Source organism: Acipenser ruthenus, chromosome 24, assembly GCF_902713425.1.
Source record: "Acipenser ruthenus chromosome 24, fAciRut3.2 maternal haplotype, whole genome shotgun sequence".
NCBI lineage: Eukaryota > Metazoa > Chordata > Actinopteri > Acipenseriformes > Acipenseridae > Acipenser > Acipenser ruthenus.
The window spans coordinates 23,027,849-23,052,936 of NC_081212.1; the positions used below are offsets into that span (position 1 = coordinate 23,027,849).

The 25,088-nt window shown below is 37.3% G+C and overlaps 1 protein-coding gene across 1 annotated transcript; it reads left to right on the forward strand.

The window, feature by feature from the left end:
- The first annotated feature begins 1,477 nt into the window (after window positions 1-1,477).
- Window positions 1,478-24,141, forward strand: LOC117429944 (myocardial zonula adherens protein). Its single transcript, XM_058998772.1, has 16 exons — window positions 1,478-1,859; window positions 3,121-3,210; window positions 9,835-9,921; window positions 10,775-10,933; window positions 11,199-11,291; window positions 11,845-11,958; window positions 12,902-13,054; window positions 14,254-14,379; window positions 14,748-14,876; window positions 15,671-15,768; window positions 17,430-17,535; window positions 18,027-18,110; window positions 18,769-18,875; window positions 21,884-22,558; window positions 22,874-23,102; window positions 23,632-24,141. Exons 1-16 carry the CDS (start codon window positions 1,791-1,793, stop codon window positions 23,773-23,775), a joined length of 2,463 nt encoding a protein of 820 aa, XP_058854755.1. The 5' UTR covers window positions 1,478-1,790; the 3' UTR covers window positions 23,776-24,141.
- Window positions 24,142-25,088: the final 947 nt, after the last annotated feature.

Below are 25,088 nucleotides of genomic sequence, written 5' to 3' on the forward strand. Positions count from 1 at the left end.
CGACGAAACCTGCTGAATTATGTTATGTTAACATATTGAATTACATACCGCTTTGTAGTTTTCCATATACTTAACGGAAAACTGACATTTCAAAATCTAACATCAAATACTGTACTACTATTATGGTTTCCGGTAGACTTTTGTGATATAATTTCATAGTTTCTTTGATTACATGATTAAATAAAAGATCAACATTTTGTTCACATAGTTTTTTTTAAATTTTTTTTATTATGTCTCAATCCTAAAATTCTAAGTGATGCAATACTTTTGGCCATAGCTGTATATTTATTTTAATTAAGTATTTTGTTGTGTTCTGCAATAAATCCATTAAACATGTTAATAAAAAGAAGTAATGTCAGGTAAAATTAAAAACATATCAGCAGTATGGTATGCTCCCTCTTTTTTAGGCATTTGTATTATTTCCAGATTATTTTCATATTGTGAGTCCAGCAAATAGTGGTTAAAATCCAATCCACGTTTTGAAATAAGCCTTGCAGCTGTAACCTGAACCTTCACAACGGCTTGTAAAAGCAGGCTGTAATTTTCTCTGCGGTCATTTTAAAACCTGGTCCGGATTTCTCTTCTCAGTGTGAGTTCTAACCTTAAAAGAACGTAAGCCTCCATTAAAAAATGTTATTTCTTTGAACATTCCTGTGTTATCAAATCTAGGACACTATGTACAGTATCAATCTTTGATTCTCTGCTTTTGTTTTTCAGCTGTGTTTTGCACATCAGGTTACTCTATGTGTCTGCATGTTGCACCTCTCATCTAACTCAACCATGCAAGGGGGGAAAAAATAGTTTCTGCTAAAACTTGACCTTGACTGAGAATGTAATCTGTGATGTTCTAATATGAAGTTCACAATTGTCTTATTCAGAACTGTGTATTTTAAACTCAATGAGATGAGAACAGGTTGTTTTTAATGAAAGAAAGTGTGTGTTTCTGATAATGGTTTTCTGTTTACCCTGTGGAAAGACTAGACTTTGGTTTGTGGACCCGGTTGATTCATATGGTATATACAGTGACGACCTACCATAAAAAAAAGGTGGGACTGTGGAAAAAAAGATTAGCAATTACATTGCAGATATGCAAAATATGCTGATTTTTAATTTACAGGTACTAAATTTACCTGACCAGATCTGGCATTATGTTACTCAATGCATGACGTTTATTATAAGTGTAAACACAAAACAGCCTCCTAATGTCTGAAGTTGTTTGTCATGAATTATTAATATCAGAGGTAAAATTGTAATTAAAATAAAATGACTCTCAAAACAAGGCCACTGTGGATTTCTGTATGTTTTTAATCCTACTTTCTTTTGCCTGACAACATAGAAAGATATGCAATATAAGCATGAGAAACACCCTCGGAAAACATTCTGAAAACATCACAGGTAAAATGTAGCCTGACAGGTCAGGTGAGAAGCCTGGCCTAGAGGTTCATTTTAGTTGCCGAGCAACTATAGAGAGACACTATCTTTCGGAGCTGGGATGTACCCAGGTGCTGTCTCTCTATACCACAGTCGAGCACTGTGAAGACATATTATAGCAATACATTTCTACAGCTCTGCTATTTAGCTCTGATACAGCATCATGGTTTCTCTTATCCTATAGACCTTTTTTCCCCTTATCTAGCCGAACAGGAATTTAATACAATTGTGAAACACACGAAGCTTACTTTCTGGGTGGAACCTTTCTTGCCTCAGGAAAAGCTGCAGCAGCAAGTGACAGAAGAGACTCCAGCCATTGTTTTTTTGTAGGTTGCAGGTTATCACATTTGCTTATCAAAATGATAAGGTACAGTTCTGCGTCCGGTACTACAGTCACCACCTCTGATAGCCTGGACCAAGCCAGAAGTGTAAGTATGAAAAACAGTGCCATTTACAGGAATGGAAGGCGTTAATGTTGACAGCATTGTAGCTCTGGAAACTTTAAAGGTAAAGTAAAATCATGCATTTATATGTGTGCATATTACTAAAACCAATAGGCACTTTTAAAAGTTGTTGTTCTATTTGTATTTCCACTGTTGGAATAAATTAAATAATTGTTTGAAATGTATTAATCTAAACATCAGATTGATCACAGTCCCTTTTGGAAATCTTTTTGTTTGGGACTTTAATACTCCTTGATTCTTTAATGATTTCGTATTTTCAGTGTGTCGAGTTTAGCTTTTAAATGAATGTGTTAATAATCACACTCTCTATTTGCATCTCTGTAATAAAAAGCGTTCCCATGTTGATGGTTATACCGAGTATGTTAATGAATCCATCTTTAGTGTATCGGATGTCATTGTATTTCCTGTAAAATGTTAACAAAACCAGCATGTGGGTGGACAGAGCTACCAGGATGTACCATGCTGCTCACCATCTGGGAGTCATGATTACTGTAAGATATTATCTACAGAACACCAATTCAGGACAATTCAAGAAATATTTATTTTTGTTGGTACTATTGCATTGTTGCTTTTACAACCATGTTCAGTGCAAATGCATTCTACTCCTTTTTTTTATGCCCTGTGCATGCAGTAGTTCTATATGTTCGGGGTAATTCACAGGGATCAAAGGGTGCTTTGTTAAGATAGCAGGAGCATTTCTGTTTAGTTTGCAAAGTTACAGAGTGACAAGAGAACTTCCTGGATTTAGCATGGGGGTCTACCTGCAGCTGAAACTACTTGTTTTTCTGATCAATTAGTGTGTATGCAACTGTGGAGAGATCTAGTAAACAGAAACCAGGAATTATGTTTTAGCATAAAATTGAATAATATTGGCACAAAACAAAACACAGGTTTCATCTGTCTTATATGTTTGAGTACAATAAATACTTGCTGATTCCAAGTGTAAAACCTGCGAATTAAGAGCACAATAATACACTGTGTGTAGGGTCGCTCTTATTGTATTGTCATCTCGGGTAGTGAATGTTTGCACAGGATGACATCTGTACATGATAAGATGAACTGCAATTTTCATCAATCTTTAACAGTGATTTGTTGAGCATCTTGCAACAACTGAAAATAAGTAAAACCCTTGTAGTTTATGCATATGTAAATTATCACTACTAGATCTAATAGAATAATGTAACTACGTGGAATAGCATTTGACCAGTCATCTAATGTCATCTAGAGGGGTGTCCGCACCATGCGACTGACTCTCCAGGCTCACGACTCTTCCCCGATACAGGATGAGGCCACGAAGAAAGGAAAAACAGACAATGTAAGTAAGCTAAACAAAAGGAAACAGGTTTTGATCAAGGTGTATTTTCGGGAAACAACTTGCATAGTCAACTTGCTAAGTCACATGATCAATGAGTCACATATTCAAAGTATCCTAAATGGTCAAAAAGCATTTTCTCAAAGGTTGAAGTCATATACTCTGGGGAACCTACTTCCTTGTGGTGGACTGGACTCCAATCAATGTAAATATACCCTACAATTGAGTGTTATCCAGATCCATCAACCATCAATTGTGTGATGGGCAGTGTTGGGTGATACACTGCCATTACAGAGTCTGCCCCCTGTTGGTGAGATGAGATACGGTTAAAAGCTCTAAAACTCTGAATGCAGACAAGCCTGACTCTTTAGCATTGTGCGGGTCGCAGGTTTGTACCCAGCCTCCACCCTGCTGCAGTACCAGATGAAAACTCGGCATACAGGCTTTGAATAATCAGTGACATTCAAAGCACTTTGATAAAGAACAGACCAGCAGTAGTCAGAGCAGGAAAATGTGCTGAGGCTTAAGCAGTAATTATGGGAATTTAACATTTACAGCTGATAAAATCTTGGGCATCGCCGGTCAATTTGAACCTAATTGATCTCCAGTTGTTGCCGGCCAGCTGTTTACATTCATTTCTTGTATCATGCTGAAAGGGTGAACCCTGTTAGTGAGAGGATGTAAATTAATGAGGCATGTATACCAGAGCAGAGAGGACATATTGCTCATGACATTCATTATTACAACCCATTAAACTTCTGCTGATGTGCTTAGAGAGGTAACATGCATGCAGGATAGAGTGTTTCACTTTGTCTGGCTTGGGGTGTGATCAAATACAATTGAGCTTCAGGTAAAGTCTGGGAGAACATCCAAAACATTTGACTTACAGGTCTAGCTGGTGAAGATTGAACTGAAACTGAGAGAACACCCACTAATGTTTGTGTAGTGTCATACATACAATAGTTACGCCTGATGATAACTTTCCCTTGTTGTTGCGTATCAACTCTTCATGCCCAGGATTTTTTGGTTCCCTGTCTTAAATCCACACCTTGTTGGATTAAATCCTCTTTTAAAGGGGAAGTCTTATTATCTTGGGTTAATCATTTGAGTTATGTTTCAATGTGTATAGTGACTTTAACAGTTCTAAATGGCTACCTTTGTTTTAAAGCAATGTATTTATTTATCCTATAATCAGACTGTCACATGAATTTGATGAAAGGCTTGTTGTTCATAATCTGCTGAATACATTGGGGAGGGCACATAGCTAATGATCCTATGGGGATCAGAATGCTTTCCTATGCTGTTCTATTCGTTAACCAAACTTGGATATGCTTAAAAACAGTAGACTTCACTGCTGACAATATACCACAGTGAGATTTTATTAAGGGAGACAGGATCGAGTGTAGTGTTTGGTGATTATGGTAAAGTGTGCTGTTAGAACACAATGAAAGCTGTGCGTTTATTGTTTACATTGCCATTGGAAAATGTCTGTATTTCGTAGTTAAGGTTTTGAGATAAACAAACAGACCGCTGGCTATAGATACCATCCCATTCCCTAAAGGATTGATCCCATTGTGAATTATGCAGCCGTCCAAGGTGGAGTTATTTTGGTTCTGATTTCTTGCCTTCCTAATGACAATGCTCACTGTTGCCAAGGTTGTGATGTTAGCTAGCAGACGTAATGCCAAGTTGCCAGTAGGACTGCAAAGCAGCAGCATGTTGATTCTGATGACTCTTTGCTCCCATTCAGCTGTAAGCAGGTACTGTTCAAATTGGGATTGTGTTTTTATCTGAACTCTCTCCTTTAAGGAAAGGTGTAGGCTTGTATTCCTACTCGGCTTCTAAAAGAAAGATACTGGACTTACACACAGCATTGAAACACTTGATTATAGATACCATATTGAAATACATTTTGATTAAGCTCATGACACAATAAATGTTTGGAATAGTTTTTGGATAAGGTATTTCACGCACGTCATTTCTGGTGCATAGTTTAGTCATTCTAAAATAACTAAAGCGCAGAGAATGAAGGAAATGTGGATAAGGACTGTCAGTTGTTACAGTATAGTATGACTAAATCTAAACTGACAACATGCACCAATACATTTAGATTTCAATAAAATAAAAGGTGGATGAAAAGATAAAATGGAATACAAATAATTTGTACCTTTTTAATTATAAACTCTTTACCACTAGCTTACCAACACAAATGCTTTAGCCGAATAGCACTAGAACAAAAGTTTCTTATTTTGTTAATGGCTAGTCAGTATATACTGTGATCTTATTTTATAAACTTTTTTTTTTTTTTAAAAAGCATAATATTATTTACAGGCACTTCGAAAGGTATAACTGTAGCATTTTTTGTTCTAATAGTTTATAACTAGCTTGCTGTATGTAAGGAAACTGTATGTTTCCTCACCAACTATGCTACCCAGCTCCTGGTCCAGGCCCTGGTACTCTCCCGCCTAGACTACTACAACTCCCTCCTGGCTGGCCTCCCTGCGTCCACCACCCGTCCGCTCCAGCTCATCCAGAACTCTGCTGCCCGCCTGGTGTTCTCTCTGCCTCGCTTTGCCCACGCTACTCCACTACTCCGCTCGCTCCACTGGCTCCCGATCACCGCTCGCATCCAGTTCAAGACTCTTGTACTAGCCTACAGATGCCTTGACCAGACTGCACCCAGCTACCTCCAGACCCTCATCTCTCCCTACACCTCCACTCGAGCTCTCCGCTCCGCCTGCACTAGAAGACTGGCTCTACCTCTGCTACGCTCCCCTGCCTCCAGAGCCCGCTCCTTCTCCACCCTTGCTCCGCAGTGGTGGAATGACCTTCCTACAGATGTCAGGACTGCCCAGTCCCTGACCACATTCCGGCGCCTCCTCAAGACTCACCTCTTCAAAGAGCACCTGTAGAACTCCTCTGTTTGTATCCTGGGACACTATCACCCTTCATGTAAATGTGCTTTATTTTGCTCTTATCTGCCCCCTATTTTACTGCATTTAATCCTGTACTTCAGAATACTGTAATGTGCCAAGTGTTTAACCTGTAGTACTTTGTATTTAATCACATCCTGATGTAACTATCACTATTTAATCATATCCTGATGTAACTATCACTATTATCTGCTGTATTATTGAATTGTGGTTTGTCACACTTGTACTTTGCTTGAACAAAAGTTATTGTATTTCTTGCTCTTATTGTATTACTTGTATTGTAACACTTGAAATGTATTTGCTTACGATTGTAAGTCGCCCTGGATAAGGGCGTCTGCTAAGAAATAAATAATAATAATAATAATGTAAACTAACCATTAATGAAGCGTCATGAACAACACCTGAATGCATGTTTGTAAGCGAGCTGTTAACAGTTAGCAAACAAAAACAAATGGCTGCTTAAAACAAAGCATAACTGAATTGGAATGTACTTTATGTAATAAGGTGATGAAAAACAGGAGCCCTTTCATGTAGAAAATGTTTCAGCAAAGTCTTGTGTGGGAAAGAAGTGGTGCATTACACACACGACAGGATATAGGGGCACAACCAAACAGAAGAACAAACAGTTGTTAAAATATATAAGTTGGTGTAGGCAAGGTTTTGGCATGAGGACAAACCATGGCTGCTGACCCATGACCCCTCCCATAACAAACAATGAGATGCTGTTTCATAAATGATAAATTGTTTTGTTTGTGGGCTGTCCTAGTGAACTTGGATCAATTTCATTTGCATTTTAAACAAGTTACCCTTGGTACTGTATAAAATAATTTGTATAAATTAGAATAAAATAGTAGGTTACAGTATGTAGTAGATATACAGTGTATGTTAAGATGTATGAACAGTATGTGTATATGTGGTTTTGAAAATAGTGCTATCAGTCCTATAGTTTATACAACATCTCCAGTGTTCTTCATAATGATATTTTACTTTTGCAGAAGCCTACGCTTTTTTTTTTTTTTTTTTTGGGCAGCCGAATGAAACAAAAGGACATTGTTGTAAGGATGACAAGCGAACAAGAAAAACCTGGTGGGCTTGATGATACTTGGGAGATTGCTGAGCAAAGCCAGGCAAGCAGAATTAGCTTGTGTTGCAGATGAGTTGGGTATTACATTACATGAGTGACAATAGCAGAGATGGAAAATGCAGGTTAGAAAGGAGGGCTTGTAACTGAACACTCAAGAGTAGGTGGATCGCAGATCGCATTTATTTACATGTAAATAATAAACAAGAGTGTGCAGGGTCTCTGAGGAACAGGAATACTAGAGCGCAGTCTTTATTGATCCTTTCAAGGAAAGTACAGCCTCAAGGAAAGTACAGTGTCTAGTTCAGACGAGGAATGTCATCTCATAATGACTCTGGAGAAGGTGTGATGGCCGTGTCACCCTGGATTCTGATCAGAGCAAGGCAGTTGCACAGGGTTAGTTCTGGACAGATTTAGACTGCAGATCTCCAGTCAAGTCTGAACTGCTTCTCAACCAGGTACAGACGTGGAACTGGTGGCTCAGTAGATCAGAATTCAGCCCACTCTGTACATCAGAAGCCTTATGAAATAGAGATTATTTTGAATGAGCTTAGCAAGCAAGAGGCACCAAAGTTATCACATGAATGTTTAGGAGCAAGACCTGTTTTTGGTTTCAGTGTGTGAGCTGAACATGTAATTAAAGAGTTATCGGCATACTTGGGAGCAGTGCCTGGAGCTAAGAGGTTGTGGCTTGTCACAGGCGAGGTATTCTGTCATAGACAGATGCGTGCTTGATTTGCCTCATTGTTGCTGTTGTATTTCTACAATAGCGAATACGAGCTTCCCACCTTTTAAAAAGCTGAGCGATGATTAATCTTTTACAATACAATATGTTACCAGTTAATTTACAGTAAAGAGAAAGCAAAGACAGCTTTGTGTGTAATAGAGCCTTCTGATGTCTGTTTTTTTTTTTTAAATCAGGTGTAGTCTTCTTGTTTTGTACATTTTTAGAAGGCTGCCTGTAACTTGTGCATTTTAGAACACACTGGTGTGTTGAATGACAATGTTATTAGAAACAGTAAACATTTGCTTGCACATCGCATGTGGAACAGACACTATGTCCATTGTGTGTTACACTGGTATGTAGCTTTACATTTGAGTGTTACACAAAACTTCAGGATTTTGTGCCAGTTCCTCCTACTGGACTCAGAGAATATTACGAGGCTGTTTAAATATCAATGCAAATACAGAATGAATTACCATAACATTTCCCGTCATCCTCCTGCTCACTGGTAAATCCATCTCAGTTACATATGTAAGCAGGAGGATGATGGGAAATGTAGTTCTGAGAGGTCCATGCGGGTACATGTGAAGCCATCTTGAGGCAGGGAATGCAATTTAAAAGTTTAAAAAAGTGGTCAAAATGTAAAAAAAAAAAAACAACACACACCTTTACGTAAACAGTTGTAGCAACACATGGGAACATGTAACACAATAAAATAAAAAGGTCCTTATGTACCCTTTAAGTGAGTCTGTAGTGTCTTTTTTTGTACTTTTTTTTTTTTTAATCAAGTGTAACAATAATAATTCTGTGCGACTAAGATAGCATTTATTTTGCTTTGCTTGAAACGTTTCAAACACTGGTGCTATTGTCCTCCTGGTTTTATCTCTCCTTTGCGTTACTCTGATTAATCCTCTGGAGCAAAATCTGTCCCTGAGCCAGAGATACCATTGTCTAAACATTTATTCAGCTCAAACAGTATCCTCTTTTAATATGAGAAAAAAGATCATTATTTAAGCTCATTTTTCTTACTTTATTGTTTAGCTTGTAATCTGCACCATATCCTTCACACTTATGATCCGTTAGTTTGGCCGTTCATCTTTAAGTAAGGAAGGATGTTTTAGCAGTGCAGCATATTGGAATTTGACAGGTATGAAGGTGCCAGTAAGGAGTTATCTAGTTACAAAGCATATTGCTCAATAAAACTGTGTCATATTGCATGAAGATTAATTTAAACAATGGATATCGGCCATTAACTATTAACTACATATTTAAAATCAGTAGTTTGTTTACTTGCAAAAAACTGTATTTATGTACCTTTTTTAGCACTGACATATTCTTTTTGAGAATTATGGCTCAATGTGATCCTCAAATAAAAAAAAAAACCTCAAATTAAAAATAAAGTAAAACAAACAATGAAATAGTGTGGCAACATTACATTCCCTGGTGTGACTGCTCAAAACATGTTAACAATTCTGATATACCTATACTGAGCCCTGTGACACCAGAGGCACACTCACTTTACATACAGTGCCACTAAAAGTAAAGACATTTCTGTCTTGAAGAAGAACGACAACAAAAATAACAATCCCAAACAAATCTAATTAAAAGAACAGAAAGACACACACGGGCATGTATGACGAGAGAGGGTATTTAGATACAAACAAGAAAGGAAGCTGTAGGTCATCGACACATCAACAGAAACAAAAGGGCCGCCAGCCACACCAGGCTGCACAGGAGATTCCTCACGCTCTCCAAGTGTCCTCATACTCTCTGGGTGTTAATTCTTTTTAAAACAAGAATTGGTTTAGCTCAGGCGTACAATATGTTGCAAAGTGAAAGGATTGTTCTTCTTCTAGACTAACCCTATGGTTATTTTCATCGCTCTACAGGAAGAGAAGCCAGTCACCCCGACCAGGAGAAGGAAGAATGGGCATGTCCACAGTGAGAGAACAGCCATCACTGAGACGCCCGTACTGGTAGAACTATTTCTCATTATACCTGGTATTGTTGGTTTGGCAAAATTCTGTTTTTTTTTTTTTTACATTTTTTTTAAAGATTGATTGCACATCCATGTAATCACCAATAAAATGTTGTTCCAAATATGATATTGTTACATTTACCAGTCCTAGTTTCTAAGCTATTTGGATGTTATTCCTACAGTTTGGCATTCTGTTTGGGTATAAATGTTCTGCCTTTATTATATAGCAGTAACAATAGGTTCTTTATCCTTCCTTAATTTTTATAGGGAAACTTGACTTACTATTATGTCCTGCGAAAGCAGCTTTCTAATGATGGAAAAGGGCAATTACGATGTTTGTTTGGCCATAGTATTGACTGTGATACTTGTAGTTGGTACATTTGAAATAGCAAAAGGGGAGCTGGATTCTGTTACCAAGTTTGATTCTAAACCGGTATTTCAAGATTACAGAGCTTTGGAAATTTAAACTGGATTTGCAACAACAACAACAAAAAATAATATTCAACTTGTATGCTCGTGATAAGAACTTATTCAAATCAGCTTGAATAAATTATATTTTAAATTCATAATACAAAAAGATGCAAAAACTAGTTTTTATTACCACCCAGAGCATGACTGCGATCCACCACGATGGTGGTGTTTGTAATACTACCTGAAGCATTATCTTTAAAATATTGATACAGTTCTTTTATGTGAAGCCAATGCAATCCGACATTGTAAAGGAGAGGAGAAAATGTGTGTCTGAAACCTGAGACCACCAGGTACTGGCGTCCTGTCTTTCTTGCAGTCAGCAGCACTTTACATGCAGCACTTATTCAGCAGTCCGGTGACAACATGGCTCTGCCTTTCAGCATCTCTCCAGTGTGTCGAATGGAGCCTCGTCAGAGCCCCACAAGAGGGGCATGGTCTACGGGGTGGTACACAGGCCCGACGCAGACAGCCGGAGGGAAGTAGTGGTCCGTGAGTGGTCAGCGAACCAGCTGACAGATGAGATGAACTACATCAAAGAGGTGAGAGCCCTGCTCTGTACTCAGTTATACTATATCTGCATAATAAACTAGTGTATTGTACTGCGTTAACATGTGCTCTGCTCTTGAAAACAGCCTCCACATTGCTGTCAGTGACAGTATCCTGTATTTAAGTACTTACCGTCTGTTCCCACCATCCTGAATACTATGGGACCAGTAAAGTGGTCCTGACGCCAGCGGTATGCGTCCTTTTCCCTTTCTTTCTATGCAGCAGTATTTTTAATTTGTTCTCCTTCGCTCAATACAGGTGAGAGTTTCCTTGGAGAAGGTTAGAGAGAGAATGTATGGAGAATTTGGAGGAATACAGCAGAAAATGCAGCAGCTTTCGCAGGACATAAGAGTAAGTGAAGTTTCTAGTTGCATCTTTTGTGATGCCACAATGTGACAAAATAGCAACAGCTTTCTCATGATAATATGTCCTTTAGTTCTTCGAGTCAGTGCTGTACTTTTGGAGACTTTATTTTTTTTCTTTTTTATTCAATGCAATGAATCAATGATCTTCATTCTTCCTTACGGCACTCATACATCCAGGATGATGAGTAGCTGGAGCTGTCAATTGGCAGACTCCGACTCCTGATTTAGAATGCCATCGTAGCTTCATCTTTTTTAAGCCACACAGCAGTACATTTAGCTTGCAGTGTTGCGAAATGAGCTATTGAGTTTCAGCCTTGTTTTATAAGCCTCTGACACCAGTTTCCACCTGACAACCTATGAACAATACAGAAGATGTCAAAAACAGGAAAGTACTTCTCTAGTGTGGCTGAAAAACTTTACTTGGCTTTGATGCTGAAAACTATTAAGGGCAGGCATTGCTTCTGCAGCTACCTTGTGTGTTGTCATTGCTTGAAGCTGGACGGTGCAATTCGGCATAACGCTGGGTTCAATCTGTTTAGGTTGCGAATTCACAGCGGCAGTCCTTGCAGTCTGAAGTGCAGGTGAAGACAGCAGCACTTGAAAGCTACGACCAGATGAGCAGCTCGCTCACGTCGGTGACAATTGATTTGCAGGTGCAGTACATGATTAATAACTGTGTCATAGCCCACTGTCAGAGCCCTCGGGAACAACACAGAATCAGTCCTGCATAAATTAGAAGCTTGTTGGCATATCTAGAGATTATGTAATTTATTCTCCCAAACAAAAGAAGTTTCGAGCTAAAGCAGTTTTTATTACAAGTTTTTAAAAGACCAATTAAATCACAATAGTATGAACCAGTCCGTGCTGGTAAGCTTTTGCAGCACCAGTCTGAATCTGTATTCTGTTAACAGTAAATTTCTGTTGTTGGTTTCTTTCATAACAATTTAGAAAGCGTACATGTATCTGAAATCTAATTTGATCTATCAAAACAGCCTGAAAAAATGTATGAATACCTGAGTTAGATCTTTGTGAATAGTACCCGTTTTGATTTTATATGCATCATTTTTATATCATTGCAACTATATATTTTAAACTTTCATAGAACTTTATGAACCTGAGTAGAAGTACTTTTTAAAAGTATCCAGCAGGATATGCCTAATTAAACATTTGGAATGTTTTTAATGGATTTTGCTCCCCTTGTCATAAATCTTTCCTGCTAATTCATATTTAATATGTAGAAGAATGTTAATAAGATTTTGGCTAAGCCAGAAATCTGAAAACAGACTTGAGATTGTGTTTAGTGTTTCACAAGAGATAAAACGGGCCGCTGGCTTTGACAGAATTATGGTTTGTAAAAAGTACAAAAAATCATCCTTATATCTTTAAAAAATACATCCAAAGTATAAAGGCTCACTGTAACTCAATAGTTTACCAACTAAGGGAAAACAGGCCAAAAAGGGTCAAACCCCCGCCACAGTCAACGCCATTAGAAATAGATAAAACATCAGGAATGTTACACTTGCTTGGCAGACACAATCTTGTGGTCCAGGAAGCTGGCCATGCAGCCATTCATACCAATTTGTTTGCCGATTCCAGAAGTCCCTCGTGGACAGCAGCTTTGAGAGAAACGACATGAGACAGGAGATGAGGAGTCTGAAGGAGTCCTATGAGAATGCTGTGGAGAAACTGAAAGAAAAGGAGAGACAGCTGGAAGCAGCCCTGACAGAAAACGAGACCCTGAAACTCAAGGTACAAAAGAGTAGAACATCCACAATCCTATCTGCAAGACTAAACAACACAAAAAATGTTTGTTTTAATAAAAGTCATTTTTTTGTTAATATGTCCCAATGTATCTGATAATATATTGGACAATCACACACTTAATTCACCCCTTGACTGCACTGCACTGCAGAGGGACTGTATATGAGCAGGCAGCCAGTTCAGCTCCATTACAGTGTTGGAGGGAATGGGAGAAATGAGAGAATTCCTACCTGCTTGGCTTCTGGAGCCACTTCTTTAGAATACTTTGCAGAGTTTGTTCTTAGGGGCCTGTTGGTTGTGACTTTGAACCACCAGACCAGCTGAGTATTCAGTGTAACCACCTCTGCCAGTTCAAGGGACCTTCATCACAGTAGGGTCAACTCAGTGGCAGTCCATCAGCAGATAGAGCCAGCAGGCTTGGTCAGAGAGAAAGACTGCCTGACTGTTTTTCAGAGTAGTGTATATACAGTAGTATAGGGGGAGGTTGGTACCAGGATGCTGGTATTGTTGTTGATGCTCTTTCGGATGACATGAGCTTGTTGGTGGAACACCTTGTTGATGGAACACCCTCTGATCGTGCACTTCACAGTATCGGAAGCAGCTGAGGAGGCATTCATCCTCTAGGACTAGTGGAGTTTGCTTGGATACAAAAATCTGAGATTTTAAAAAATAGCATCATCGCTCCTTGTATCAGTAAATATGGGGGTTGTCTACTTCACAGGTCTGATCTTGACTCCAATAGGCAGCATTCTGGGAAGCTTTTCATAATGTCCTTTGAGGTCCAAACATTGCTTGATGTGCTACAATCATACTGAGCCTATTATCAGGCTGACTGTCACATTAGAGTATGTCATTTTAATCAGAGTCAGTGTCCTGCTATAATGTAGTTTGAACAACTATTGACGTACCATAAAAATATAAACCTAAAACAAATGTTGTATTCTTTTAAACGGCACTATATAATGCAATTGCAAACACTGCAGAACAATGTAGTCTTTGTGCTTTGTGAGAAGTGAATATAGTAATCCTACACCACTGCTTCTTGTTTAAACAGGTAATGTACAGACTTCTTAATAGCGTGATTAGAATTACATTGATTGGCATAGATATGTATTTGCTGCTACTACCTGTTAACAACACTCCCAAGACAATGCAATTTGTAACTGTGTTTTTACTGCGTGCATTAGGTAGAATCCTCCCAAGAAGCGAATTCTCAGGTGCTCCAAGATATGACCAGAAAACTTTACAATGAATATGAAGACAAACTGGGGGAGGTGCAGCGCATACACAGGAGAGAACTGGAGGCTCTTCAGGTATACTATCGTTGTTTCCAGCATGTAATTATGAGACTGACTTCGATATTGTTTTGCCATCTGGTCTTGATCATTGGCTTTGTTCAGCCAGACCTGTTTAATAAGCATCTCTGCTATGCATTGAATTCACTCCCTCCTGTGGCAGTCAATAGGAAGTTCAGTTTAATAACAAGCAATGATTACCAAAATTTGATAAATTCAAAATATACCATGTGTATATTACCAATGTATTTACAAAAGTATTTGAAACTTCCTTAGACTGTCAGCTTGTAAATAAACTTGATGACCATTGTATATTATTATTATTATTATTATTATTATTATTATTATTATTATTTTAACATAAACGCATTGTTTTCCCTGCAAAGGCCCAAGCCAATGAATATATTAGGCAGATTCAGGAGGCCAATGAGAAGGTGAGAATAGCAGAGGAGAAGATTAATGAGAAAGACCAAAGGATTGGTGAACTAGATCGACTCATCCTCTGCATGGGAGAGGTAAATACAGACCGCCGTCAGCCCATAGTCAACATTGTAGAACCCACACAGGAACTGCACACAGATATCTGGAAAAAATCTGTGTAAGCAGGGGCGTGGGAGTGGACAATGCTCTGCCAGTAAACAAGGCGTCTTGGTTAGAGGATTCCGCTGTGTATATATAATAATGGCTTACTATTATTATATAAACACACATAGATATAGAGGTTAGTCAGTGCATGCATCCAAACTTGAAGTGCGGGTCTTTCTGGAAAATGTAATTGAATGTCAATGATACAGTATTATTACTAAACACAAAGTCTGATACTGCGAGAAATAAGACATCTCATAATTGTAGCCTTACAGTACAAAAACAGTATTAGTATGAGATGATCAACTGTTATTTATTTATTGTCATAACTAATTAATGTATTAAGAAATATCTGTGTACAGTAAAACTTGTATTATCCAAACTAATTAGGCCAGGAGGTGTTTGGATAATTGAATTATGACAGTGACATTTTTTACATGCCTTCCCAATCAAAAAAAGATTTAATTCACCCCTTTACCTGTAAATATATAACCTACAGCACTGCACTGTTCTGTAAATACCACAGATTGAGGGCTGGATAGTGCATTTTTTAAAAACAGGGCAGAAGACCACAGCACACAACAAGACAGGTTAATAACGGACTGTTTGGATACTCGAGGTGTTTGGATAATCGGGGTTCAGCTAATAAAAGTGTTACTGTACTTCCTCAGGCTCTCAATTCAACGCAGTGTCCCTCCAGTTAATAGATTTCTCGATGTTGCAGGAACAAAGCCAGCTTCAGAGGAGCTTACAAGAAAATGAGCAACAGAGACAGAGACTGAGACAGACAGATGAGATTGACGGGCCAGAGAAAAGCAGGAGGTAAACCTCAGTGTTTTTTTTTTTATACCAAAGAGGTTTCTTTTTTTAGTCCTCATCTGCCTGTAAATGTATATTATATGGGCTGCATTACACAGCAGGATAATATGAACCAAATGATGAAAAAAAGATAATCTCACACAACTGAATGAAAGCAAATAATGACGACCACACAGAAACAAACCTTTGGAGATCATCTCCAGACCCCTCCTGCTCTATTTGCTTCTCTTTTTAAATCCTCCTTGGGAAACCATGTCTGGGGTGATGGGGCGTTTATCACAGAGCATAATTGAATCATCATGTTTCTATAAAGATTCCACGTATTAGCACAAAACAAAATACTGTTCTGCAGAAGGGAAAATGTGCCTGGGACTAATAACATGTTAAGAGTCTGACCCAGCTGTTTGGCACCGATAGGTACAAGAACAACAAAAGAACAAACACAATCAGTAAAGAAACCCTAAAAAAACAACTTTGTTATGAAGACTTTGTGAGTTATTAAAGTCTGTTTTTATTAATTAAAGAATTACTTGTGATATCTGTTACCCTTTCAGTCCTGGCGGGACCTCAAGGTCCCACCTTGTCTTAGCGCCGTTTATAGTTCTTAAAAATACTGACACGACTTGAAAGTACAATTTGCCACAATCTATGTAAAAAATGTTGTCCTGCTCTCGTGTATACTCAATAAAGGAGATTTTTGAATTAGATAACTTTTCGCATTCTTCAGCTTGATAAAAATATTTCAGGGTTGAAAGGTTTAAAAAAGCCAGCCGTCAGGACCTGTTTCCTGAACATCAGACTTTACAGAGTTCTGAGACTTGAGGTTGTTGTTATAGATCACCTGTGGTACTGTTAAAACAGAATGCACAATGGGCAAACATGAAATGCCTTGTGTCTCTTAGCAACGCTGCAGGCCGTAGCGGTTCAGAACATGAGATATCAGACTCATGTTGCTCAGAAACTGACTTAGTAGTTGTTACAGTGCTAAACAAGAACAGCCAATCTATCCACAACAGGAAATGACCCTCACAGGTCTCTATTGTAGAAAACTGCATGACTAATGACATTCAATCTTCTAGCAATAAACCCAAACCTCATATGGCCCTTTTCTATGCTCTGCAGTCATACCACATCACCTCATCATTTTGCCAGCCAGTCTATCAAATAAAAGTTGTGCAGCATTTTACTGTGATTTCATTATCATATTGTTAGACTTGGCCAGGTTATTTGTTCCTGTTTGTGCGTGTAACACCCTCCCTAGCTGCCATACCGTAAGGACCCTCAGCTCTAATTAAATACTAGCTCAAGATGTACAAACAATCATTAAACAATACTGCAAATGCACAGACCACCTACAGGAAAACTGGAAGTGTTTTTTTGAGTGAAACTCTAATATTATTAGATTTTGCATTTTGGAAGGTGCTTGTATGCATGCTACTCAAATTGTTATCTTTGATTTGGGGGTAACCTACATTTCAATATACAGAATCTTACAGTGTGTATTGAAATAGGCTACATACTGTGTTAAACAAATCTGGATATTAAAGGGTGTGTGTCATTTCATAGAAATACTATTCCTCATTGTTTTAATGACTTGCCAGCTTAGTGCTGCTTTATGTGGGTAGGTAGAGGTGCAGTTGTTGATTAAAGTCTGTCTTATTCAGGTCCCAGCTGCTGAAGGAGGAGGCTTCTAGTCTGAGGGAACGAATCAAACACCTGGACGACTTGGTCCACAACCAGCAGAGGAAAGTCAAGCAGATGATTGGGGAGGTGAGGAGCAGTTCAACTGGGGCTGATTGTGGGGAAGTGAGGTGGGGAAGCATATTAGTGTTGCTCTCTACATTGAAACCTGCAAGTGCAGCATTGTGCACTGAAGCCTGAGCAACACTGATATGCTTCCCCACCTCACTCTCTCTCAATAACCCCTCTTCAGAATATTGTGGAATAGGTAGTAAGTGTGGCAAACATTCTAATCAAATCAAACACAACAATAGGGGAATCATTGAGAACACACATGGAGGTCAGTTCAGTTCAGTTCAGTTCAGTTCAGTCTAAATACCCCCGTTTGACAAGACCAATATTTCTAACAGAGTGTGTGAGTCTCTATTTTTGTTTTTGCTTAGATTAGATTGTTTGCCACACTTGCTACCTATTCCAGCAAACAATGATCCCCATGATAGGATATTCCACATAATACTATTTTTTTTTCCAACTGTGTCTCCCTTTCAATGTAACAAGCCTTTTTATCTTTCTCCATGTAGATTGAAAATTTGAAGAGACAGATTGAGCAGAAAGACATGTGTATAGAACAGCTGCTGGAAAGAGTATCAATCGTGGACTGTGAGGTAAGGTCTGCCAGCTGCTTCTGTCTGTTTACCGTAATCTCCACAGGCCCTGTTCTGAAGTAGGGAAAAATGAAAAAAGGACTAAAATACAATTACAATTACAACAGTTTGATGTCTATCAGTGTGTAAGTATCCGCCTTTGCACCTGCTTGATAATAGGTCCCCATGACCTGGAAACAGGAGGCTCCACTTGTTGTTTTCTCACAGCAGGTGTGGCTGTGAAAGTAGTTGAAGGTGTGCTCATTGATCTGGTTCCAATTTCCTCCTTTTGATTTCCATCTTTCTTCACATTACTTCTCAGAATTTAGCCTTCTAATGACACCTGCTGGATAAAATTTATAGGAATTTCAAAGTCACTCCTACCCATTATCTGCGCATGTTATAGGAAGGAAGCGGCAACCTACTTAAAATTGTTTTATTTGTAAGTTTTACACAGGGAACTATCATCTCATGTCTTTGAGTACCAGTACTATAAAATTTAAGATATTGCTAACGTTACATTAAGATGTTGTAAAAGTCATCCACAATTCATTTTTGTGTCACTTGTTTTTCTTTAGAGTTTGAAAAAATGAAAAAACAAAACATGTGAGTTAATAAGGTAAAAAGATGTTTGCCCAGGTATTTGGCACTGATGTTATTATTTTGCTGTGTTTCTTAGAATAAGGAGTTGCAAGACAAGATGGATTATTTGATGTCTCTTAGTAATACACCAAGAGATCATATGGAAACTAGGGAAATTGGAGTTGAATGTGACCTCCCTTACAGGTAGGGAAATACTGTACCTGCTGTTGCCAGATTTATATATTATTAAGCAGAGAGAGATATAATCATTTTAAATAAGGTAGACAGTGGTGCATAACCCGTAGTGTTATATATATATATATATATATATATATATATATATATATATATATATATATATATATATATATACATATATATATATATATATATATATATATATATATATACATATATATATATATATATATATATATATATATATATATATATATATAGAGAGAGAGAGAGAGAGAGAGAGAGAGAGAGAGAGAGATATATATAGGTTTTGTGTGGATCTGTCGCTGTACTGTGTAAGGCATTAGCTTTTAATTTCCATTAAAATACCAGTCCTGTGCAGTATTTTGAATTTCTACAAAACAGAGTAAACATTCCAGCTTTCTTTAGTGTTTTCTTTTACTGAATATAATAGGAATAATTTAATATGAACTGGCACCAAAGAATGTAATTAAGTGTTTTAATACATATGTTGAATGAAGTGCCATTTGTACCCACTGTGCTGAAGAGAACAGTCTCATGATTATCTATTTTATTTTTCAGCACACAAACACAAGCACAGATAGAAGCCCAGGCACAAGAACCAACACAAAGAGCACTAAAGTACCCAGCAAGGACATACACACCGTACATGAGACTCATGGAACTTACAGGAAAGACTCCATAGCAATGAACAAGTGGTCCTTCCAACACTGTCATCTTCAACTGCACTGAACTATTGCTTTAAATATTATATACAAATGTGTTTACCTTGGTTTACTAACAGTTAGATAATACTGACTTTTTTGCTGCAGGGCAAGACACTTTGATTTTATATCTTTAAAAAGCTGATTGCATTAAAATGAAATGCCATCAAAACATAAGCAAAATGAAACTGTCTTAGAGCTCTGTTTTAATGCTCTAAATCACATCAGCTGTTTATATACTGCCTCATTCTGGATTATTAAAAAAGGACCCTTTGTGCACCAAGGTATCTACAACAGGTCACTAAAACAGGGCCTTGTCTGAGAATGTATGTGTTTATCATTATTTATATGGGGAATTAAACTAAATGTGTCAATTACCTTAATATCTGGCTTTGCAATCCAAAAGACAGCCTGTACAGAAATGATCTTGCCAGATGGATTGCATAGAGTAGTAAACACTGCCTTTCATGTGATTTGATTGCGTTTGAAGCCCCCTGTATTTAAGAAAGCATATGACTCTGGTATGGAAATTGCAATAGTATAATCATTATTTAATTTGTATATATGCAGAAAAGGCAGATGGAAGTAGCAATGGGATCGTGTTTTAAAGAGTGTAGCTACAGTATTCAATCAGAAGTCAAAATACTCTTTAAAGTACTTTTAGCTTTGATACTGGCATTGTTTCAGCAATATGATATCCATGTTTTCAATTTGAAGCAGAACATGTTTAATTGATGCTGTCCAAAACAACATTAATTACAATAAAACACAAACACCTGGACCATCTTTTTAAGGCATTTTATACATTTGCCCGTATGTTTTTTTAAAGCTGCTTCCCCTGTATTTAACAATTATTTTAAACTATTATTATTTCTATATTTATTCATTACTTTATCTATCTACAGAACAAAATGAACTCCTTGCGTCTTGTCCTAAACAGACATGACGCTTGGAGCTTGTCAATAAAGTTTGATGAAATTTACATCTGCGACGAAGTTCCTGTAAAATGGCGCCCTTGGTCTATGTTGACAAACGTTGAGAAACAAAGTCAGAAACAAGATTATTTCTCCTTGTTTTCTATTTTTAACATCGATTTTAAAAAGTAGGATGGCAGCTTTGTGGACTGAGCGGCAGGGTCATCTGGTCGATCTGCACATTAAAAGCAAAGAGGAACTCCGTGATATTTTCAATCGCCAAAATAAACTGCTGTCAAACAAGTAAGTGCGCTAGAAACGGAAAGTTCTAGACACAGGGACGTGAGTTTTGTATAAAACTCCTTTCACCTTATGTATTATTTTGTTTTTGTAAGAAAGACTCGGCATATGTTGATGGTTTAGATGTGTTCATCATAGATCAATTGCGAATTAAATCAACAATAACGTGAAAATAAATATTCATAACATCTGTCCTTTCACACAGATATACACACACGGAAACATGGCTTTTTTTGTACAAAAATACCTGACAACAGTAAAAGCTGTAAATTATAAACGGTAGATTAATGGCAACTGTCCTGCAATAGCGTTGTGGCACATTTTATACACTGTACTAACATGCTCCGGCTTGAGTACTAAACGCATCGTAAAAACCGGGAGTGGATCAAACTGCTGTGTAATAGCAGTCCTATTTCCATCCGTGAAATTACAAAATATAATGCTTTAAAAAAGTGTTAAACACACGTGCTTTATTGTTCTAATGCTACATCTCTTTACTGTGTAGGTGAGATGTGTTTATCACAGTGCATTGGTCAACTAAAAGCACTGAAAAGTGCTTGAGATGTAGCAGTATGGCATCACAACGAACTGAATTCAAGGTATTTATGCAACCTTTCACTATGATAAATGTCATGGTCCATAAAGTGTAGATAATGTAGTGTACGTTACTTGACTTGGATTGTGTACAGTTTATATAGGAAACTGGTCATTCTCAAGTAAAATGTAATATGAAGCCATGCTTTAAATTCAGTTGTATGTGGTGCCTTTTCTAGTACTCTTAAAACCATTTTCGGTGAGTGGACATTTTCAATCAAATGTAGTGAGCTTAATGAAGAAAGAATAATCAAGGTGTTTCTGTAAAATTAAATAAAAATGTAGATGCCAGTGTTTTTTTCCATAGCTAAATATCAGGCAACCAAGAGGGCAGGTACAAAATTCTGATCTTTTTGCCTCCTACATTTTTTAAAAGGTTACACATATAAACAAATAGAATCTAAGAGGTAAGTGTATTTAAATTAATTGTAAACCGCCCCTTAAATGCCTTAAATCTTTTTTCATGGTTTATTTCGTTTAGGAGATTTGTTCAGACTCTTCCTGATAAAGGGAAGAAGATTTCAGACTTTGTTGAAAAAGTTCGATCAGCCCTTGCTCACATTGAAGATGTGGAGAGGACAAAAGATATGCTGTCTACAGTGAAAATGGAGTTTGAATCTAGATTTCAGCCGAGGAGTACCATAATGGAGAAAGAACATGGACACAATACTATAGACATCAGTACCTCACAAACACAGCTTTTAAAAACGTTTATTAATAGCAGTAAAACCGAAAGCAAATATACAAAACAAAATGGAGATACATTAGCAACAGCAGAAACTATATCGGAATATATTGATGTTCACATGCCCCAAAACAATTGTGATACACCAGCAGATAGCCTAGCTCGGGTAAATATGGAGACTGCAACGACTACTCTTCTAGGTCAACCAGTTTATGGTGTGAAAATAAACTCTGCCCTCAAAAACGATGAGGAACTTGCACAAGTATTTGAAAAGGTCACGCTGGCAGATGAAACTGAAGTCATGGCTGGCCTTGATGACACACGGCAGGAAACGGTTTCCATTGGTGACAACAGACAGAATAACAATCCGTTTGGAATCAATCAGCCACAGAAAAAGCCTCATTATATTGAAGTGTTTGAGAAGGCAGAGAAGAATCCAGCTGTTAGGAAATCTAAATTTAAACCTAATCAGTAAGTATTGTCCTGTGTCAAAACTGCTATTGTATTGCTGTATATTAAGTAATAAATATTATTAAAAAGGTCTGGCACGTAGAAAGACATATTTTGGAAATTCAGTCAAGGGTATCTTTTATTCAGTTTGCCTATTTTATAGATGCTTTTTTATAGATTGCTGTGACTGCATTGCATTTTAGAAAATTGTCCATGTTTTTTTTTTTTTTTTTTCAGATAATACAGTTTTGTAATGCTTCCTAAGCTTCTTGACTATTCCAAAAAAGCTAGGCTTAATATTACTTAGCTTTGCTTATTTCTTTATTTATTTTACAGGTTACCCTCTGGATCTCGTGGGTCTTCTTCAGCTGGCTCCTCATCACCCAGCCACTCTCCAAGAAGACCCGAGTCCCAGCTTTCTCCAGCAGAGAGACTCCTCCGAGACAAGAAACACCTTGATGATATCACAGCAGCCAAACTACCTCCACTTCACCACCTGCCAACCCAGTTACTGTCCATGGAGGAGTCTGCAGCACTGCAGCAGGGACAGAAAAAGAAATACGAGGTATGGTGACCTCTTTGCAAATCTACATGAATGACCTTGCTAGTTTAACTCAACTATTAATGTTTTTTTCTGTTTTCACAAGTTTGTTTAAAAAAAAAAAAAAAAAAAAAAATTCAAAGGCTCCCTTTTTATAATTTACATTTATTGTAAGCCAAATAGTGAACTGTCTTTGTTCTATGTTCATGAGAAAATTGTATCGGTAACACTGTAAATGATGTAAGACTATTGGATTTCTTCATAGTGCTGAGAGAAATATTTGAATATTGAGACAAACATGTTTGCTTGAAATGTATTCAGTGGCAACAATGCATATTCTTTCATAGAGCACAATTTATGAATGATATCCTGCAACGGAAAGTAATACTTAAATTACATCCTGAAATAAATAACACACATTCTACATTCTCGCCTGTCATTAATGTTGTTTTTTTTTATTTTATTTTATCCTTGAATTATTTATCAGAATAGATTTATTTTTCACTAAGTGTACTTTATTTTTAAAAGAGGTAACAGCTGCTTTTTCTTGCAGGAGGTGCAAGCCACAGTTGCTGCACAGAAACTTGCTGAAAAGCTGAATGTCCGAATGGTGGCCTTCAACCCTGAAGGGGAAGCAATGGTGAAATACAGAGAAGTTCGTGATGATGGAGACATTCACTCTTCAGAGGATGATTAGCTCAGAGGAATGCACATGCTTTGTTTTTGGCTAACTGGAATTTGAGATACTCTCAGGCACTTATGGAAATGAATTTTAAACATTATTTAAAATACATATTTTATTTTGTGAAGTATTCTGTTTTCAGCAATAAAAACATTACCTGTGTTTATTTGCTTAGTATAAAACAAGGAATGAGGTCAAACTACAATTGGGCAGTTTATTACTACAAAAACATTCGAGTTTAATGCTGCAACTCAGAAAAGTCAACATATGTTTTAACTTTACATTATCTAATATGATTGAAAATATTATATAAATAATAGTGACAGAAACTTTTGTATTGCCTTTATGCAAGAATATTTAAATAAAAGAACGTCCATCATGTCTTTTTTGTTTCCTTTGTAACGTGTTTGCATGCTGTCACCCTTGATTTGTTACAAAAGCAAGACACCACCAATATGTGTCATTATAAATCGCATATCAGGAATCAACCAATCACAGTGAAGTATTTGCCACCATTCCTATATCCTGTGTACAGATGTCATCCCATGCATAGAACACCACACCTAATTCCTATGTTTAAAAATCAAAACGGCACAAATTTTTCCGGCTGCACTTTCTAAGTAAATATTCTTATCACGACACAATACCTGCGGCAGCTGATTCTGGACTCAAGCATTTCATGACCCGGGGAGGTAAAAGTTAGGATTTACATAAATAATTTATAAATAAGTTATAAAGCTATTCCTGAGTACAATCTTCATTAATACATTAACACGTCCTGTGTAGAATGTCTCATTGTATAGTAGATGTAATTTTCCAAAGTATGATCATCCAGGAAAAGGTGGCCTCTCTTCTACAATAAGACACCCTACACATGACATGTTAACTTACATTCATTATTTAATAATATTTCTGCCATTGCTGCTTTTAGGAGAAAAATCAAACATGTTTAAAGTGATACTGAGGTTGCCCAGAATTATTATTATTATTTATTTCTTAGCAGACTCCCTTATCCAGGGCAATTTACAATTGTTACAAGATATCACATTATTTTTACATACAATTACATTTTTTTTTACACATTATTTTTACAAGAATTGTGTTCAGAACCCTGGATACATGCGGGTTAATAGAAAGAAATTAGGGCACCTAGAAAAACTGGATCACAAACTTTTGTTTAACATCTGGAATACATTTTGCTTATGTTCCTACTTTTAGTGCTTCATTTAGATTACATGGTTTCCAGTTAAATTTTGATTCTGATATGTGAACATTTCTTTTATGAACCTGTGCCAGGAATTTTAATGAAGGAAGAAAACACTGAATAT

Bases quoted from the DNA above. Each gene is read 5' to 3' on its own strand.
- LOC117429944 (XM_058998772.1), top strand. From the start codon at position 1,791: ATGATAAGGTACAGTTCTGCGTCCGGTACTACAGTCACCACCTCTGAT. The intron at 18,876-21,883 runs GTAGGGAAATAC...TATTTCGTTTAG, and splicing joins GAATGTGACCTCCCTTACAG to GAGATTTGTTCAGACTCTTC. The intron at 23,103-23,631 runs GTATGGTGACCT...TTTTTCTTGCAG, and splicing joins GACAGAAAAAGAAATACGAG to GAGGTGCAAGCCACAGTTGC.